Raw genomic sequence first — 20,407 nt, forward strand, 5'->3', positions numbered from 1 at the left:
TTCAGCTTGAGAAATGCCAAGCGTCTTCTTCCCTTTTGATTTTCTATCTCCAGCTCTTTGCTCATGTCATCATAATACTTCTTCTTGAGCTGCCTTTTGAAATCTTCCGTCCAGTTCCTTGACTTCATCATTTCTTCCTTTCGCTTTAGTTGCTCCACATTCAAAGAGCAAGTTTCAGAGTGTCTTCTGACATCCATTTAGGTCTTTTCTTTCTTTCCTGTCTTTTTAATGACCTCTTGCTTCTTCATGTATGATGTCCTTGATGTCATTCCACAACTCGTGTGGTCGTGAGTCATTAGTGTTTAAGGCATCAAATCTATTCTTGAGATGGTTTCTAAATTCATGTGGGATATATTCAAGGTCATACTTTGGTTGTCATGTGCTTGTTCTAATTTTCTTCAGTTTCAGCTTGAACTTGCATCTAAGCAATTGATGGCCTGTTCCACAGTCAGCGCCTGGCCTTGTTCTGACTGATAATAGTGAGCTTTTCCATTACCTCTTTCCACAGATGTAGTCATTTTGATTCCTGTGTATTCTATCTGGCGAGGTCCATTTGTATAGTTGCCATTTATGTTGGTGAAAAAAGGCATTTGCGGTGAAGAAGTTGTTGATCTTGCAAAATTCTGTCATGTGATCTCCAGCATCATTTCTATCTCCAAGGCCACGTTTTCCAACTACAGATCCTTCTTCTTTGTTTCCTACTTTCGCATTCCAGTCACCAGTAATTATCAATGCATCCTGATTGCGTGTTCGATCAATTTCAGACTGCAGCAGCTAATAAAAATCTTCTATTTCTTCATCTTTGGCCTTAGTGGTTGATGCGTAAATTTGAATAATAGTAGTGTTAACTGGTCTTCCTTGTAGGCATGACAGATGTTATTCTGTCACTGACAACGCTGTACTTTAGGATAGATCTTGAAATGTTCTTTTTGACGATGGATGCAGCGTCATTCCTCTTCAATTTGTCATTCCTCGCATAGAAGACCATATGATTGTTCAATTCAGAATGGCCAATACCAGTCCATTTCAGCTCACTAATGCCTAGGATATCGATGTTTCTTCATTCCATTTCATTTTTTACGATTTCCAATTTTCCTAGGTTTCATACTTCGTATATTCCAGGTTCCAATTGTTAATGAATAATTGCACCTGTTCTCATTTTGAGTTGTGTCACATCAGCAAATGAAGGTCCCAAAAACTTGAGACCATCCACATCATTAAGGTCGACTCTTGACAGCACTGGGTTGGGTTGGGTCTACTTTGAGGAAGCAGCTCTTCCCCAGTTGTCTTTTGAGTGCCTTCCAACCTGGGGGGCTCATCTTCCAGCACTGTATCAGACAGTGTTCCGCTGCTATTCATAAGGTCTTCACTGGCTAATTCTTTTCAGAAGTAGACTGCCAGATCCTTCTTCCTAGTCTTAGTCTGGAAGCTCAGCTGAAACCTGTCCGCCATGGGTGACCGTGCTGGTATCTGAATACTGGTGGCATAGCTTCCAGCATCACAGCAACAGGCAAGGCCACACAGTACGACAGACTGAGAGACATGTAGGGGTTTATACATGTACGTTTGTCAAAGAGATTCTAATGGACTTTAGCCCTTTGTCAAATACCAACTGCTTATAGATGAATGGATTTACGTCTGGGTTCTCAATTCTGTTTCCTTCGTCTGTGTGTCTGTTGTTGTACAAGTACCAGGTTGTTTTGACTACTGGGGCTGTATAACAGGTTCCAAAATCAGGTAGTGTGAGGCCTCCCACTTTTTTCTTCTTCAGTAATGCTTTACTTATTTGTGGCCTCTTCCTTTTCCATATAAAGTTGATGATTTGTTTCTCTACCTCATTAAAGAATGCTCTTGGAATTTGGATCGGAATTGCATTGTACCTGTAGATTGCTTTGTGTAGAATTGGCATTTTTGCATTGTCGAGTCTTCTTATCCATGAGCATAGTATGTTTTTCCACTTATGTAGGTGTCTTTTGGTTTCTTAAAGAAGTGTTTTGAAGTTTCCTTTGACTAGGTCTTTTAAGGCCCTGGTTAGATTTATTCCTAAGTACTTTATCTTCTTGAGGGCTATTGTAAATGGTATTGAATTGGTTCTTTCCTCTTTAAAGTTCTCCTTAATGGTGTAGAGGAATCTAACTGATTTTTTATGTTAATATCGTATCCTGCTGCTTTGCTGAAATCTTCTCGTTAGTTCTAGTAGCCTTTTTATGGATTCTTTGGGGTTTTCTTTGTCTAAGATCATATCATCTGTGAATAGGGATAATTTTACCTCTTCCTTACCAATTTGGATGTCCTTTATTTCTTTTTCTTGTCTTATTGCTCTGTCTAGAACTTCTAGCACAATGTTGAATAAGCGTGGTGATAAAGGGGATCCTTGTCTGGTTCCCAATATCAAGGAGAATGCTTTCTGTCTCCTTTTAGAATGATGTTGTCTGTTGGTTTTGTGTTCATAAATACCCTTTATTGTGTGGGGAAATTTCCCTTGTATTCCTATTTCGCTGAGAGTTTTTATCAGCAATGGGCATTGGACTTTGTCAAATGCGTTTTCTGTATCAGTTGATAAGACCATGTGGATTTTTTTCTTTAGTTTTATTTAAGTGGTGGATTATGTTAATTTTCTAATGTTGGACCATCCCTGCATACCTGGTATGCATGCCACTTGGTCATGATGTATTGGTATTATGATATGCTTTTGAGTTCTACTGGCTAGAATTTTGTTGAGAATTTTTGGATCTGTGTTCATGAGGGATATTGGTCTGTAGTTTTCTTTTTTTTGTGGTGTATTTGCCTGGCTTTGGTGTCAGGGTTATGCTGGCTTCATAGAATGAGTTCAGGAGTAGTCCTTCCTTTTTCTGTGCTCTCAAATAGCTTGAGTAGTATTGGTGTTTAGCTCTTCTCTAAAAGTTTGGTAGAATTCTCCAGGGAAGCTGTCTGGGCTAGGGCCTTTTTTTTTGCACGGGGGCGGGGGGGCGGGGGTGGTTATTACCTTTTCAATCTCTTCCTTTGTTGTGAGTTTTTTTTTCTACTTCAGTTTGTGTTAGTTTAGGTAGGTAGTGTATCTCTTGAAATTTCTCCATTTTCTCTAGGTTTTCAAATTTGCTGGAGTATCATTTGATTTATTGACTGCTGCATCCATGGGCATTGATTGTTGGTTCTGGTAAAGTGAAATCCTTGAGAACTTCAATATTTTCAGTATTATCATGATGTTGCTTATTGGTGTAGTTGTGAGGGTTTTTGCTTTCTTTATGTTGAGGAATAATCTGTACTGAAGGCTATATTCTTTGATCTTCATCAGTAAGCATTTTAAATCATTTGCTTTCAGCAGCCAAGGTTGTGTCATCCGCATATTGTAGGTTGTTAATGAGTCTTAGTCCAGTCCAGTCTCATTCTTCTTTATATAGTCCAGCTTGAATTATTTGCTCAGCATATATACTGAGTAAGTATGGTGAAAGGATACAACCCTGTTACACACCTTTCTTGACTTTAAACCATCCAGTATCCCCTTGTTCTGTCCAAACGACATCCTCTTGGTCTTTGTATAGGTTCCTCAAGAGCACAGTTAAGTGTTCTGGGATTCCCATTCTTTGCAGTGTTAGCCATAATTTGTTATGATCCACAGAGTCAAATACCTTTGTATAGTCAATAAAACACAGGGTAACACTTTTCTGGTATTCTTTGCTTTCAGCCAAGATCCAACTGAAAAATACTGATCACCTATTACAGTACCATAAATGAATGAAAATTAACAAATTAAACAAAGCACAAAGGAAAAATTTTTACTGACATAATTAAAAATCAATAACACAATGAGTTCATTGACAAATTTGAGAAAATATATCTTTCCTGAAAATTTGCATATGCTGATATCAAATTAAAGTGTGTGTGTGTTGCTCTACAAGGTGCGAAGTTCAGTAGGAGAACCATCAACCTCAACTTTGGACCTCTGGATCCCTAGAGGAAATCAGGTTCATGTTTTCCAGCCAGGCGAGGCCAGGTGCTTCTCATGCTCTGGTATGAGTAAATCCCTCTGCGTGTGATTGTGTTTCCAGAAGGAAGAGGCCTGTGTATCTGTGTGAAGAATAAAATTGTGTGCTCTGGAAGCCTGGAGCTTGTTCTGTGTTAAATGGAAATGCTCTCGGGGTGGAAGATTACCTTGAGCCTGGAAGGAACCCCTGCCCAGGGAAAGAGCCGTAGGCCAAGAAGCCATCACTCCCTCCTTACTTAACATTGTCTTCTTTTATCTTCTTCCGTTTCAGGTCTCAGGTGTGGCACAGGGAGAACTAGCCAAGTCTAGGCACCTGGGGACCGTGGGCGACCATCTTGCACGTCTGTAAATCACAAGTAAGGATTTCAACTGCTCTAACTGGCTGCATGGAGCAAATATTATTCGTCTGCCTCCAGGCTTCCCAGTGACCTTGCTTCCACTTGTATCCCTCTTACCTTAAATGGCTTCTAGGGCTTAGAGAGGACATTCATTTATACTTCCAAAAGCTGGAGCAAGAAAATGGTGAGTACTGCAGAGAGCTGGATTCTTGCTGTGAGAGAGTGAGGCTTGGTGGAAATTGTTTGGGGACCATCTGTGTGCTGCAGGCCCTATGATTCCTCAGTGAGGTAAAAAGGCGATAGAGGAGACTAAGGGACTGAGCCCTAGGAGGCATCCTAAGGCCCTGCTTCACTGTCCCTGGACACTTCATCTGTACGTATGTAGGTTTTCAAGGTTTGGATGCTTGTGGTCACCTCTTCATGTGACTCTCAGAGCTGCCACCATGGGGCATTACCATCCCACCCTAGGCCTTGGTGCTCTATGTTGAATGACAGTCTCCTGACCGGAGTCTAAAGACAGAGCAGCTCTGGCTGAGAAGGCTGAGACCTAGGCCCTCTAGAGCCATCCTGTCCCATCACTGCAAACAGTGTTCTTGGTTTCCCCCAAGCACTGCAGCCTTTTCAGTGCAGTTCTAACACTGTATACTCCACTCTGACATGGTGTGATGGAGTAATAAGGAAGGAGAGTGTTTGTGGGGGAAGGCACTGACTGTTTATGGCGTCCTACGTGGGACTTGATACTTTCAGGCCCTCACCAAAGGTGTGAACCTGGACATACTAAGTCCAGCTGAATCATGTGTGGGTCTTTAGCCCCATCTTTTTTTTCAGTGGGGAAAGCTTTTACCTTGAGGCTTTCAGGTGTGTGGAAAGCATGAGTCCCCAGTGTAGGTCCTTGTCCTCCCATCTATGTCGAGAGTTGGTATTTATTCCCTATAATTTTTGACTGCTCTCCATACTGTTGTATTGAAATTTAAAACTGAAGCGTTCGCTTTTGCTAGACAAGCGCAACATATGAGATGTATTTAAGTTCTTAGGTTTACAATTTCTACTTAAAAAAATTTCTAGATCATTTGGTGTATTTCTATTGAGAGTTTTTCAATTTAATGGATATAAAATTCTCAAACACAGAGGAATGCCTATTTTGTTGTAAAAGTTACTCTAAAGCTTATGTAAATCTTCGGAAACTTGTTAAGGACTCCTATTATGTTTAACCACCCCCCAAAAAACCCATTGCCATTGACAAGTCATGGCAAGACCATCAATGTTAAATATTTTAGCCAAGATAAAGTGGGCATACAAACTCTGATATCCCTGGTTACTGTGTTTGGAAAGAAAGCTCTAGTTTATAGTTTTGTGACTTATACAAGTATATTAGACCACTTAATGACAGTTGAGTCATGAATGATTAAACTCACAGTTTTATTGTTAGAAATGTGAATTCCTAGTATAATGAAAACACTCCATATTTCATTTCATTTTTATCATGTTTAAAAGTACAATGTATTTTACTGAAATGGTGTTTTTCCAACAGATAGTAACTTCAAATTTAAAACTTAATATAAACTTTAACAGCATGTTTTATGAAGACTTGCTGCTATTCTTTCCTCATCCAGCCCTTTCCTCTTCTGCCAGCTACCTTTAAATAACCAGCTTTATTTTTTCCTGAAGCATCTTACAAGTGTTTATGTCAAAGCAAGCAAATATAAATAAAAAGTTTTTATTTCCCGTACTTTGTTATGCAGAAGGTAGCATGGAATTTATACAATTTTTTAAAAATAATTTTTATTGTGCTTTAAGTGAAAGCTTTCAAATCAAGTTTGTCTCTCACACAAAAACTCATACAGACCTTGCTACACACTCCCAATTACTCTCCCCCTAATGAGACAGCCCGCTCTCTCCCTCCACTCTCCCTTTTCATGTCCATTTCGCCAGCTTCTAACCCCCTCCACCCTCTCACTGCCCCTCCAGGCAGGAGATGCCAACATAGTCTCAAGTGTCCACCTGATCCAAGAAGCTCACTCCTCACCAGCATCCCTCTCCAACCCATTGTCCAGTCCAATCCATGTCTGAAGAGTTGGCTTCGGGAATGGTTCCTGTCCTGGGCCAACAGATGGTCTGGGGGCCATGAACACTGGGGTCCTTCTAGTCTCAGTCAGACCTCCTCCGTTGTGGAGAATTTGGGGTCTTCATCCCACTGCTCTGTTGCTTCCTCAGGGGTTCTCTGTTGTGTTCCCTGTCAGGGCAGTCGGTGATTGTACCCGGGCACCATCTAGCGCTTCTGGTCTCAGGATGATGTAGACTCTGGTTTATGTGGCCCTTTCTGTCTCTTGGGCTCGTAATTACTTTATGTCCTTGGTGTTCTTCATTCTCCTTTGATCCAGGTGGGTTGAGACCAATTCATGCATCTTAGATGGCTGCTTGCTAGCGTTTAATACCCCAGATGCCACCCTTCAAAGCGGGATGCAGAATGTTTTGTTAATAGATTTTATTATGCCAATTGACTTAGATGTCCCCTGAAACCATGGTCCCCAGACCCCGTCCCTGCTACGCTGGCCTTTGAAGCATTCAGTTTATTTAGGGAACTTTTTTGCTTTTGGTTTAGTCCAATTGTGCTGACCTCCCCTGTATTGTGTGCTGTCTTTCCCTTCACCTAAAGTAGTTCTTATCTACTGTCTAATTAGTGAATGCCCCTCTCCCATCCTCCCTCCCTCCCCCCTCTCGTAACCACAAAAGAATGTTTTCTTCTCAGTTTAAACTGTTTCTCAAGTTCTTATAATAGTGGTGTTATACAATATTCGTCCTTTTACAAATAATTTTACTCAGCATAATGCCTTCCAGGTTTCTCCATCTTATGAAATGCTTCAGAGATTCCTCACTGTTCTTTATTGATGCGTAGTATTCCATTGTGTGAATATACCATAATTTATTTATCTGTTCATCCGTTGATGGGCACCTTGGTTGCTTCCATCTTTTTGCTATTGTAAACAGTGCTGCAGTAAACATGGGTGTGCATATATCTGTCCGGGAATTTACACAATTTTTATTGTGCTTTAAGTGAAAGTTTGTAAGTCAGTCTGTCACACAAAAACTTATATACACCTTGCTACATACTCCCAGTTGCTCTCCCACTAATGAGACAGCCTGCTCCCTCCCTCCACTCTCTCTTTTTGTGTCCGTTTCGCCAGCTTCTAACTGCGTCTATCCTCTCATCTCCCCTCCAGGCAGGAGATGCCAGCATAGTCTCAAGAAGCTCCCTCCTCACCAGCATCCCTCTCCAACCCATCGTCCAGTTCAATCCCTGTCTGAAGAGTTGGCTTTCGGAATGGTTCCTGTCCTGGGCCAACAGGTGGTTTGGGGGCCATGACCACTGGGGTCCTTCTAGTCTCAGTCAGACCATTAAGTCTGGTCTTTTGAGGAGGATTTGGGGTATGCATCCCACTGCTCTCCTGCTTCCTCAGGGGTTCTCTGTTGTGTTCCCTGTCAGGGCAGTCATCGATTGTACCTGGGCACCATCTAGCTGTTCTGGTCTCAGGCTGATGTAGTCTCTGCTTTCTGTGGCCCTTTCTTTCTCTTGGGCTCGTAATTACCTTGTGTTATTGGTGTTCTTCATTCTCCTTTGATCCAGGTGCGTTGAGACCAATTCATGCATCTTACATGGCCACTTGCTAGCATTTAAGACCCTAGATGCCTCGATCCAAGGTGGGATGCAAAATGTTTTCTTAATAGATTTTATTATGGCAATTGACTTAGATGTCTCCTGAAACCATGGTCCCCAAACATCTGCCCCTACCACGCTGGCCTTCAAAGCAGTTTATTCCGGAAACTTCATTGCTTTTGGTTTAGTCCAGTTGTGCTGACCTCTGCTGTATTGGGTGTTATCTTTCCTGTCACCTAAGGTAGTTCTTATCTACTGTCTAATTAGTGAATGCCCTTCTCCCATCCTCCCTCCCTCCCCCTTCTCATAACCGTCAAAGAATATTCTCTGTTTAAACTGTTTCTTGAATTCTTTTAATAGTGGTCTTATACAATATTTGTCCTTTTGCAACTGACTAGTTTCACTCAGCATAATGCCTTCGAGGTTCCTCCATGTTATGAAATGTTTCAGAGATTCGTCACCGTTCTTTTTCTATGCGTAGTATTCCATCGTGTGAATATACCATAGTTTGTTTATCCATTCTTCCGTTGATGGGCACCTTGGTTGCTTCCATCTTTTTGCTATTGTAAACAGTGCTGCAGTGAACATGGGTGTGCATATTTCTGTTCGTGTTAAGGCTCTTATTTCTCGAGGATATATTCCAAGGAGTGGGATTGTGGGATTGTATGATAGCTCTATTTCTAGCTTTTTAAGGAAGCGGCAAATCGATTTCCAAAGTGGTTGTACCATGTTACATTCCCACCACCAGTGTGTAAGTGTTCCAGTCTCTCCACAGCCTCTCCAACATTTATTGTTTTGTGTTTTTTGGATTAATACCAGCCTTGTTGGAGTGAGATGAAATCTCATTGCAGTTTTGAGTTGCATTTCTCTAATGGCTAATGATCGTGAACATTTCCTCATGTATCTGTTAGCTACCTGAATGTCTTCTTTAGTGAAGTTTCTGTTCATATCCTTTGCCCATTTTTTAATTGGGTTATTTGTCTTTTTGTAGTTGAGTTTTTGCAGTATCATGTAGATTTTAGAGATCAAGTGCTGATCGGAAATGTCATAGCTGAAAACTTTTTCCTAGTCTGTAGAGAATCGTTTTACTCTTTGGTGAAGTCTCTGCATGAACATAGGTGTTTGATTTTTAGGAGCTCTCAGTTATCTAGTGTTTCTTCTACATTGTTAGTAATATTTTCTATATTGTTTATGCCACGTATTCGGGCTCCTAGCTTCGTCCCTATTTTTTCTTCCATGATCTTTATCATTTTAGATTTTATATTTAGGTCTTTGATCCACTTTGAGCTCATTTTTGTGGATGGAGTGAGGTATGGGACTTGTTTTATTTTTTTGCAGATGGATATCCAGTTATGCCAGCACCATTTGTTAAAAAGACTGTTTTTTCCCCATTTGACTGCTTTGGGGTCTTTGTCAAATATCAGGTACTCATATGTGGATGGATTTTTGTCTAGATTCTCAATTCTGTTCCGTTGATTTATGTGTCTGTTGTTGTACCAGTACCAGGCTCTTTTGACTACTGTGGCGGTATAATAGGTTCTAAAATCAGGTAGAGTGAGGCCTTCTACTTTGTTCTTTTTCAGTAATGCTTTACTTATCTGGGGCCCCTTTCCCTTCCATATGAAGTTGGTTATTTATTTCTCCATCTCATTAAAGAATGTCGTTGGAATTTGGATCAGAATTGCGTTGAATGTATGGATTGCTTTTGGTCAAATTGACATTTTTACAATGTTAAGTCTTCCTATCCACGAGCAAGGTACATTTTTCCACTTATGTAGCTCTCTTTTGGTTTCTTATAGAAGTGTATTGTAGTTTTCTTTGTATAAGTCTTTTACTTCCCTGGCAAGATTTATTGCTAAGTATTTTATCTTCATGTTGGCTACTGTAAATGGTATTGATTTGGTTTTTTCCTCTTCGATGTTCTTTTTATTGGTGTAGAGGACTCCAACTGATTTTTGTATGTTTATCGTGTACTATGCTGAACTCTGGTATTAGTTTCAGTAGTTTTCTTGAGGATTCTTTAGGGTTTTCTGTGTATAAGATCATGTAATCTGCAAATAGAGATAATTTTACTTCTCCCTTGCCAATCTGGTTGCCCTTTATTTCTTTATCTAGCTTAATTGCTCTGGCTAGGACCTCCAGCACAATGTTGAATAAGAATGGGGATAAAGGGCATCCTTGTCTGGTTACCGATCTCAAGGGGAATGCTTTCAGGCTCTCTCCATTTAGGATGATATTGACTGTTGGCTTTGTATAAATGCCCTTTATTATGTTGAGGAATTTTCATTCTGTTCCTATTTTGTTGAGAGTTTTTATCATGAATGGGTGTTGAACTTTGTCAAATGCCTTTTCTGCATCAATTGATAAAATCATGTGATTCTTTTCTTTTATTTATGTGATGGATTACATTACTTGTTTTTCTAATGTGGAACCATCCCTATCTGCCTGCTATGAATCCTACTTGGTCATGGTGAATTATTTTTTTGATATGTTGTTGAATTCCATTGGCTAGAATTTTGTTGAGGATTTTTGCATCTAAGTTCATGAGGGATATAGGTCTGTAATTTTCTTTTTTTGTGCTGTCTTTAGCTGGTTTTGGTATCAGGGATATGGTGGCTTCATAGAATGAGTTTGGGAGTATTCCTTCCTCTTCTATGCTCTGAAATACCTTTAGTAGTAGTGGTGTTAACTCTTCTCTGAAAGTTTGATAGAACTCTGCAGTAAAATCGTCAGGGCCAGGGCGTTTTTTTTGTTGGGAGTTTTTTAATTACCTTTTCAATCTCTTATTATGGGTCTATTTAGTTGTTCTACCTCTGTGTTAGTTTAGGTAGGTAATGTGTTTCTAGGGATTCATCCATTCTAAGATTTCAAATTCGTTAGAGTACAATTTTTCATAGTAATCTGATATGATTTTTTTTAAATTTCGGTTGGGTCTGTTGTAATATGGACCATCTCATTTCCTACTTGGTTTATTTCCTCCTCTCCTGTTTTTTTTTTTTTTTTTGTCAGTTTGGCCAATGGTTTATCAATTTTGTTGATTTTTTCAAAGAACCAGTTTTTGGTCTTTTTAATTCTTTCAATTGCTTTTTTGTTTTCTATTTCATTTAGTTCTGCCCTAATTTTTATTGTTTGTTTTCTTGTGCCTCAGGGTTACTTTTGTTGCTCCCTTTCTATTTGTTCAGGGTGTAGGGATAATTCTTTGATTTTGGCCCTTCTTTTTATATGTGTGCATTTATTGGTATAAATTGACCTCTGAGCACAGCTTTTGCCGTGTCCCAAAGGTTCTGATAGGAAGTGTTTCTGTTCTCATTGGATTGTATGAATTATTTTTATTCCATCCTTAATGTCTTCCATAATCTAGTCTTTTTTGAGCAGGGTATTGTTCAGTTTCCAAGTGTTTGATTTCTTTGCCCTGCTTTTCCTGTTATTGATTTCCATTTTTATGGCCTTATGGTCAGAGAACATGCTTTGTAATATTTCAGTGTTTTAGATTCTGCTAAGGCTTGCTTTATGACCCTAATGTATGCTCTATTCTAGAGGATGTTCCATGTGCACTAGGAAAGAAAGTATGCTTGGTTCCTGTTGGGTGGAGTGTTCTGTATGTCTTTGAGGTCAAGTTGTTTGATTGTGGCATTTAGATCTTCCATGTCTTCATTGAGCTTCTTTCTGGATGTCCTGTCCTTCACCGAAAGTGGTTTGCTGAAGTCTCCTACTGTTATTGTGGAGCTGTCTTATCTCACTTTTCAATGCTGTTAGAGTTTGTTTTGTGCATCTTGCAGCCCTGTCCTTGGGTGCATAAATATTTAATATGGTTATATCTTCTTGGTGTATTGTCCCTTTAATCATTATATAGTGTGTTCCTTCTCCTTTCTGATGGATTTAACTTTAAAGTCTATTTTGTCAGAAATTAATATTTCTACTCCTGCTCTTTTTTGATTGTTGTTTGCTTGATATATTTTTTTCCGTCCTTTGAGTTTTAGTTTGTGTCTCTACATCTAAGGTGTGTTTCCTGTAGGCAGCATATAGACTGATCCTGTTTTTTAATTCATTCTGCCACTCTCTGTGTCTTTATTGGTGCATTTAGTCCATTTAGTTTCAGCATAATTATGGATAGGTGTGAATTTACTGCTATCCTTTTGATGCCTTTTTTTGTGTGTTTTTGACAGTTTCTTTTTCCCACTTAATTTTATGTGCTGAGTAGATTATATATTGTCTTTTCCTCATATTCATTGTTGTTGATTTTGCTTCTGCTGAGTCTCTATTTTTTTCTTGTATTTTATTTTGATGAGTAGGATAGTTTATCTTCTTTGTGATCACCTTATTATTACCCCTTTTTTTCTAAATTTAAACCTAACTTTTATTTCTTTGTATCGCTTTACCTTCCTTTCCATGTGGAAGATCTATGATTACATTTCTTACTCTTTATTGTTTAATGTTGTATTCTTTTATATAATAACATTCCTGTTACCCTGTTTTCAGCTTTTTAAAAAAATACCTTTGTTTTTTTTATTTCCCTGTCTGGGTTGACTTCTGATTGCTCTGTCCAGTGTTCTAGTCTTGGGTTGATAGCTGATAATGTTGATTTTCCAACCAAAGAACTCCCTTTAGTATTTCTTGTAGTTTTGGTTTGGTTTTTCCTAATTCCCTAAATTTCTGTTTATTTGGAAATGTCCTAATTTTGCCTTCATATTTAAGAGACAGTTTTGCTGGATATATGATTCTTGGATGGCAATTTTTTTCCTTCAGTTTTTTAAATATGTCATCCCATTGCCTTCTTGCCTGCATGGTTTCTGCCGAGTAGTCGAGCTTATTCTTATTGGCTGTTCTTTGTAGATGACTTTTCGTTTATTCCTAGCAGCTCTTAATATTCTCTTTATGTTTGGGTTTGGCAAGTTTGAATATAATATGTCTTGGTGACTTTCTTTTAACATCTACCTCATGTAGAGTTTGATGAGAATCTTGGATAGATATCTTCTCATCTTTCACGATATCAGGGAAGTTTTCTGCCAACAAATCTTCAACAATTCTCTCTGTATTTTCTGTTATCACTGCCTGTTCTGGTACTCCAAGCACTTGTAGGTTATTGCTCTTGATAGAGTCCCACATGATTCTTAAGGTTTCTTCATTTTGTTAAATTCTTTTATCTGAATTTTCTTCAAATATGTTAGTGCCAAGTTATTTATCTTCAAGTTCAGAAATTCTGGCCTCTACTTGCTCAGTTCTCCTCCTCTGACTTTCGATTGAGTTATCTACTTCTGTAATTTTATTGTTAATCTTCTGAATTTCTGATTGCTGTCTGTTTATGGATTTTTCCAGCTTATTAAAGTTTTCATTATGTTCCTGAATAATCTTTCTAATTTCTTCACTTCCTTTATCTGTGTGCTTCTTGGTTGTTCTGCATATTGCCTCATTCCCTTCCTGATGTCTTGAAAAAAAAAATTGTCTTGAAGGGTTCTGTATATTAATCTTTTGTATTCTGCTTTCATGTAGATCCCTGGATTCTTTGTTTTGAGAGCTTGTTGAGGTGATCATGGTCTGTTTCTTTATGTGATTTGATATTCACTGTTGTCTCCAAGCCACCTGTAAGTTATTGTATTAATGTTTACCTACTCTGTTGTACCTTCTTGCTTTGTTTTGTTTTGATATGCCCAAATGGGTTGCTTGAGTCAGCTAGCTTGATTATTTTTGCCTTTGGAGCTCTGATGTCCTGTGCCCAGATGGCTAGAGCTGTTTTCAGGTATATCAGTCTAGGAGTCCATTCAGTTTTCTTGTATGAATTCAGCTCAGGTGTCCAGGTAGCTGATCATCAACTGTGTGGTACAGGCTCTGTCCTACAGTCTTAGAGGGGCAGGGGTGATTGGTGTATCTGCCGGTATCTGATTGCAGCAGGGGGTCACGCTCTGAACAAGGCAAGGGCTGAGAACCGACCCCTGAGTGTCTCTGAGGAAAGCACGTCCTGTTCTCTAGGGTGTGCAGGTGGATGGGTTCTGTAGACGGACCTTAGGCACCCAATGTTTTTGGTTGTAAGGACTGGGAGGTACCAGTTAACCTTGGACCCCTGTCACGGGTGGCTGGGTGGCCTGAGTAGAGCTACCAGTCCTTAGGCCCCTGATGTGGGTAAGTGAGGACCCTGCTTAATAGGCAAACCAGTGTCAAACATCATACACCCACCTTTCTACTGCAGAGCTGAAATGGTTGGAGTCTGCCAACAAGGGCCTATTCTCTCGAAATAGGCCCACACAGGTCCATGCAGAGGGGAAAGGTGCTCAAAGTCCATGGACCGTTTCTGCCTGGACAGAAGCCACTTCTGCCTGGACAGAAGCCACTTCTGTCCTGAGCTGTCCAGGTTAGTGGAGCTGATAAATTATCTTTTCCGTGAATTGCACATTTTTTCTTTCTCAAAGGCTGGGAGGATGGCTGTAGGCACTCAACAGTGCCTATCTCAGGCCCGGGGGGATTCAGCTGCTGAAGCCGGCTTGGGGGTGGGCGGGTGCGGTAAAATATATGCAAGCACTTAGCTTTTGCGGAGAGCACCATTCTTCTCTGGTTCCAGAGGTATGAGTAGGCTGCGTGGCTGGCTGCTTCTCCATGAGGAAACTGCGGCTGAATGCTAGTACCAGCCCGCTGCTGCTGCTCCAGGAATGGTGCCTGGGGACTCCCTGCCATTCAAGTCCAGTAACCCCCCATCTGCTTCTGAACTGTCTCTTCCTCCCCCTGCCCCTTGGTTAGTTTTCTAAGTTTGCCTTTGATGCTCAGGGCCCCTAGCTTGTCATAAATATACTAGTTTTGCTTGTTTTTTTGGGTCTTTGTTGTAAAGTGGGCTCGCCAGAAGTGTCTGTATTCTGCCATCTTGGCTCCACCTCCAAATTTACACTTTTTTAATGAACAAATTATTTTGGTGATCTTTTCATAAAAAGATTTAATGTAAGTTTTTATAAAACTCTAAAATACTGCATACAATTGATCTTAGGTTTGTTGTTGTTTTTAACTGTATTGCCGTGAACGGACACTTGGATTATAGCCATTATTTTGCTTTTACGAAGCTTGGTCTAATGACTCTAAATGTAAATTTGTAAGAACTGAATATCAATAGCGTAGGTAGAAAAGCTTTTCAACTTAGGTTAATAAAATCAAAGTGAAGGGGTTTTCACATGACTTTGTTTAATACATGAAAATTGCATTTCTCTTGTGTTTTAAATAATGGTTTAAACTTTCTGTTGTCAACTATATCAGAAATAAAGAGTGCATAAAACTTTTCCTGTATAATGTAAATAGTAACCTAAGTCTGTTAATCAATAGACCTTGGTCAGTTTTTATGGCCTCCCTGTGTGTCCCACCCTGATCTCTTCTCCTCCTGCCTGGAGAGTGTTACTATCTGTATTTTAGAAGTTTATGACCGTTACCATTATTATTGCTGTCATTATAATCTTTACCACCCAAATTTTAATCCATAAACTCTATATTGTTTAGTTTTGCTTCTTTTGAGCTTTCTTTAAATTCAGTTATTAGTCCGTACAGGTTCTTCAGTGACTTGTTTTCCTCAGGATGCTTTTGACTTTCATACTTGGTGTTTGTAGCTCTAGTCTACCCATGTGCCTGTGTACGCATGTGCTCTATGTTGTTTGAGTGGGCTTCAATTTAACTACTCATTGTAGAGCTTACAGGATTTGGTTGGGTCAAGTGTGCAATTTTTGCTCTTGTAAGTATTGCTGCTTTTCTTCTTCAGTCTCTTTCCATGCTTCATGTGCTCCTACACAGTAACTCTCCAAGAGTGAAAATGCCAGAGTTGCAGATCATAGCCATGTTCAAATTTACTAGGAAATACTGATGTATTTTACAACTTTTTTTTTCCTGCAAAGTATGCACATGTATTTTATTTGTTCCATCAGCTCGTCTAATGAATTCATTTTTGTTCTTGTAAAGAGTATGGAATGGTATCTTACTTTGGTTTTATCCTGTAAGTGCCTTACACTACACCTCTATGGTCAAGGCTATACATATTATCCTACTGTTAATTTATATTTCTCTGAGTTCTTAGGTCTTCTTTATAGACTTTGGTAATTTTTCTCCTAGTATGTAACTTATCTTTCCCTTCATTTTTTCTGCACTTTGATGAATAGTTGTAAATTTTAATATAATTGAATTTCTCTCTATCTCTCCTTACGTGTTGTTCTTAAGAATTTTTTCTCTTTCTTAATGTACCGTATTTTTTTGTAAATGATGGGCCCATGTAAATAATGCACATGCGTGTCTAATTTGTAAATGACCAAGTTATGTAAAAAAGTTCTGGTATAGCATGTCCCTTTGTATACTGGACATGTGATTTTTCCAGAAGTGAATTTTGTCCTTATTTACCCTTATTCAATAGTCTGAAAATTTTACTTTTGACCATATTTGTGTAATAAAGGTATAACATTAAATCTGTTGGACAGAAAAAAATTGAAATTGAAGTCAGTGTCAGCGTAAAAAATCTTGTACTCTGTTAGGAATGACAGAAAGGAATTTTATTGAGGAATAAAACAACTCGTGCTGGGCCAAACCCACTGCCATTGAGTTCGTTCCAAATCATAGCGACCTTATAGGACAGAGTTGAACTACCCTATAGGATTTCCAAGGCTGTGAGTTGTTTCGGAAGCAGACTGCCACATCTTTCTCTCATGGAACGCCTGGTGGATTAGAACTGCTAGCCTTTTGTTTAGCAGCTCGGTGCTTAAACCACTGCACCACCAGGTACCTTTGAGCTGGGAAGCACAAGGTAAACTAAGTAAAAAAAGTACTCCATCCTGTAAGCAGAAAGAGGGGTCTTTATACATAGAGAACAGAGGGAAGGTAAGGGGTTAATGATTAATTGTAGTTAAGATCACCTTCAATTTGAATTCCTTTAAAATGTAAAGACCTGTCTAGGAAGGAGTGCCATTAAAACTTAGATGAGAGGCACTAGCTGATTTTGTTATGCATATTCCTCTCAGAACAAATTGTTATATCCTGGCACCTTTGCTTCTTGGGAATGCATGTTGATCTTGCCATTCCTGTCCTGAGATGAGTGCTGCCGTGTGTGAGAATTTCCATCTGGGTCATCAATATGTAAAAAAATGTTGGTATGGCAAGCTTATGAAAATAACATGGGGAGGGGTCATGTAGTTTGCAAAAAACTTATAATGCATGCGCTATTTGGGTAAAAATATGGTAATAAGTATTATAATTTTCCTTTTTTTTTTTCAAAACTAATACTTGGAATTGATTTCTGTATTCAGAGTACAATGGAATAGATTAATTATTCTAATTAGTTAATTTAGAAAAAAGCTATCTGCCACATGTTGAATTCTGAGTAATGGTGACATGATGTATTTCACAGTAGATAGCCAGACCTTCCATCAGAGGTGCCTTGTGGGTGGACTTGAACTGCCAACGTTTTGGTTAGTAGCTAAGCGCTTAACCCTTTGTGTCATTCTGGGACTCTATTTAGTTGAAACTACTCCACATATTGGAGTGTATGTACTTTCTGTCACTGCCCTGCATTTTTTGCTGTGTCATGAATCAACGTTGTGTAATTTGGTGGACCTTTTCCAGGGCTATTCCCCCCCCCCCCCTTTGGTTTATTTCTTGGAAAAAGTACAGGCAGATGCTCATTAGAAGCAAGAATGATGAGACTTCATCTCACATACTTTGGACATGTTATCAGGAGGAACCAGTCCCTGTAGAAGGACATCATGCTTGGCAGAGTAGTTGTTGTTGTTGTCGTTAGGTGCTGTTGAGTCGTTTCTGACTTATAGCGACCCAGTGCACAACAGAAGGAAACGCTGCGTGGTCCTGCACCACTCTCACAATTGTTGCTATGCTTGAGCCCATTGTTGCTGCCACTCTGTTAGTCCATCTCGTTGAAGGTCTTCCTCTTTTTCACTGACCCTCTGCTTTACCAAGCACAATGTCCTTGTCCAGCGATTGGTCCTTCCTGATAACATGTCCAAAGTGTTTGAGATGTAGCCTCGCCATCCTTGGTAAAGTAGAAGGCCATCAAAAAAGAGAAAGACCCTCAATGAGATGGACTGAAACAGTGGCTGCAACAGTGGGCTAAGGCATAACAATATTGTATGGATGGTGTAGGACTGAGCAGTGTTTCATTCTGTTGTACATAGGGTTACTATGAGTTAGAACTGACTCGATGGCACCTAACAAAAATAACATGCCTATATTAAGGAGCCCTGGTGGTGCAATGGTTAAGTTCTCAGTTGCAAAGCAAAAGGTTGGTAGTTCGAACCCACCAGCCACTCTGGGGGAGAAAAGGCCTGGCGATTTCTTCCCGTAAAGATTGTTGTTACTAGGTGCTATCGAGTCACTTCTGACACGTAGCAACACTGTACAACAGAACAAAACACTGCGTGGTTTGTACCATACTCACAATCATTATTATTCTTGAACTTGTTGTAGCCACTGTCAGTTGATTTCATTGAAGGTCTTCCTCTTTTTCGCCGATCCTCTGCTTTACCAAGGATGATGCCCTTCTCCAGACACTGGTCCCTCCTGATAACATGTCCAAAGTACTTGAGATGAAGTCTCACCATCCTCACTTCCAAGGAAGCATTCTGGCTGTACTTCTTCCAAGACTGATTCGTTTGTTCTTCTCGTGGTCCATGGTATATTCAGTGTTATTCGCCAACACCATAATTTAAAGACATCAATTCTTCTTCGGTCTTCCGTATTCATTGTCAGGCTTTCACATGTGTATGAGGTAATTGAAAATACCATGGCTTGGGTCAGGCACACCTTAGTCCTTAAAGTGACATTTTTGCTTTTTAACACTTTGAGGAGGTCTTTGCAGCAGATTTGCCCAATGAAATGAGTCATTTGATTTTTTTTTTCATTATTGTACTTTAGATGAAGGTATACAGAAAAAAAATAGCTTCTCATTAAACAGTAAACATACTGTTTTGTGACACTGGTTACCAGCCCCATGACCTGTCAACACTCTCCCCTTCTCGACCTTGGGTTCCCCATTACCAGCTTTCCTGTCCCCTCCTGTCTTTTAGTCCTTGCCCCTGGGCTAGTGTGCCCCTTTAGTCTGATTTTGTTTTATGGGACTGTCTAATATTTGGCTGAAGGGTGAACCTCAGGAATGACCTCATTACTAAGCTGAACGGGTATCTGACTGGCATAGTCTTGGGGTTTCTCCAGTCTCTGTCAGTCCAGTAAGTCTGGTCTTTTTGGTGAGTTAGAATTTTGTTCTATATTTTTCTCCAGCTCTGTCCAGGACCTCTGTTGTGATCCCTGTAAGAGCAGTCAGTGGTGGTAGCCGGCCACCATCTAGTTGTGCTGGACTCAGTCTGGTGAAGGCTGTGGTAGTTGTGGTCCATTAGTCCTTTGGACTAACCATTCCCTTGTGTCTTTGGTTTCCTTCATTCTCCCTTGCTCCAGACAGGGTGAGACCACTGGATTATCTTAGATGGCTGCGTAAAAGCTTTTAAGACCCCAAAGTAGAATGCAGAACATTATGTTTATAAACTGTATTATGCCAGTTGAGCTAGATGATCCCCAAGACCATATTGTATGAGACTACTACTAAAAAACTTTAGGAAAAGGTTTACACACAAAAAGAAGCAATCTTTGATGCATATTTTGATTCATTGACTGCTGCTACCATGGGCATTGATTGTCAAGCCAAGTAAAAAGAAATCCCTGACAACTTCAATCTTTTCTCCATTTAATATGATGTTGCCTATTGGTCCAGTTGTGAGAATTTTAGTTTTCTTTATGCTGAGGTGTAACCCATACCAAAAGCTGTAATCTTTGATTTTCATCAGTAAGTGCTTCAGGTCCTCTTCACTTTCAGCAAGCAAGATTGTGTCATCTGCATATCACAGGTTGTCAGTGAGTCTTCCTCCAGTCCTGATGTCGAGTTCTTCATATAGTCCAGCTTCTCAAATGATTTGTTCAGCATACAGATTAAATAAGTGTGATGAAATGATACAACCCTGACGCACACCTTTCCTGACTTTAAACCATGCAGTTTCCCCTTGTTCTGTTCAAATGATTGCCTCTTGGTCTATGTACAGGTTCCTCCTGAGCACAATTAAGTGTCCTGGAATGCCCATCCTTTGCAATATTATCCATAATTTGTTATGATCCTTACAGTCAAATGCCTTTGCATAGTCAATAAAATACAAGTAAACATCTTTCTGGTATTCCCTGCTTTCAGCCAAGATCCATCTGACATCAGCAGTGATATCTCTGGTTCCATGTCCTCTTCTGAATCCAGCTTGAATTTCTGGCAAGTTTCCTGTCAATGCACTGCTGCAGCTGCTTTTGAATGATTTTTTAGCAAATTTTTACTTGTGTGTGATATTAATGATATTGTTCAATAATTTCCACATTCAGTTGGATCACCTTTCTTTGAAATAGGCATAAATGTAGATCCTTCCCAGTTGGTTGGCC

At 39.6% G+C, this 20,407-nt stretch overlaps 1 protein-coding gene across 1 annotated transcript in view; it reads left to right on the forward strand.

Annotated features, from left to right (window-relative positions):
- The window catches only part of LOC100653797 (zinc finger protein 883-like), a 66,405-nt gene that overhangs the window by 15,747 nt on the left and 30,251 nt on the right, over positions 1-20,407 (forward strand). Inside the window, exon 2 of the mRNA XM_023540520.2 lies at positions 4,257-4,507. Coding sequence (XP_023396288.2) covers positions 4,505-4,507 — 3 coding nt within the window. The 5' untranslated portion in view covers positions 4,257-4,504. The remainder of the gene's footprint in view (positions 1-4,256; positions 4,508-20,407) is intronic.

Source organism: Loxodonta africana, chromosome 3, assembly GCF_030014295.1.
Source record: "Loxodonta africana isolate mLoxAfr1 chromosome 3, mLoxAfr1.hap2, whole genome shotgun sequence".
Classification (NCBI taxonomy): Eukaryota; Metazoa; Chordata; class Mammalia; order Proboscidea; family Elephantidae; genus Loxodonta; species Loxodonta africana.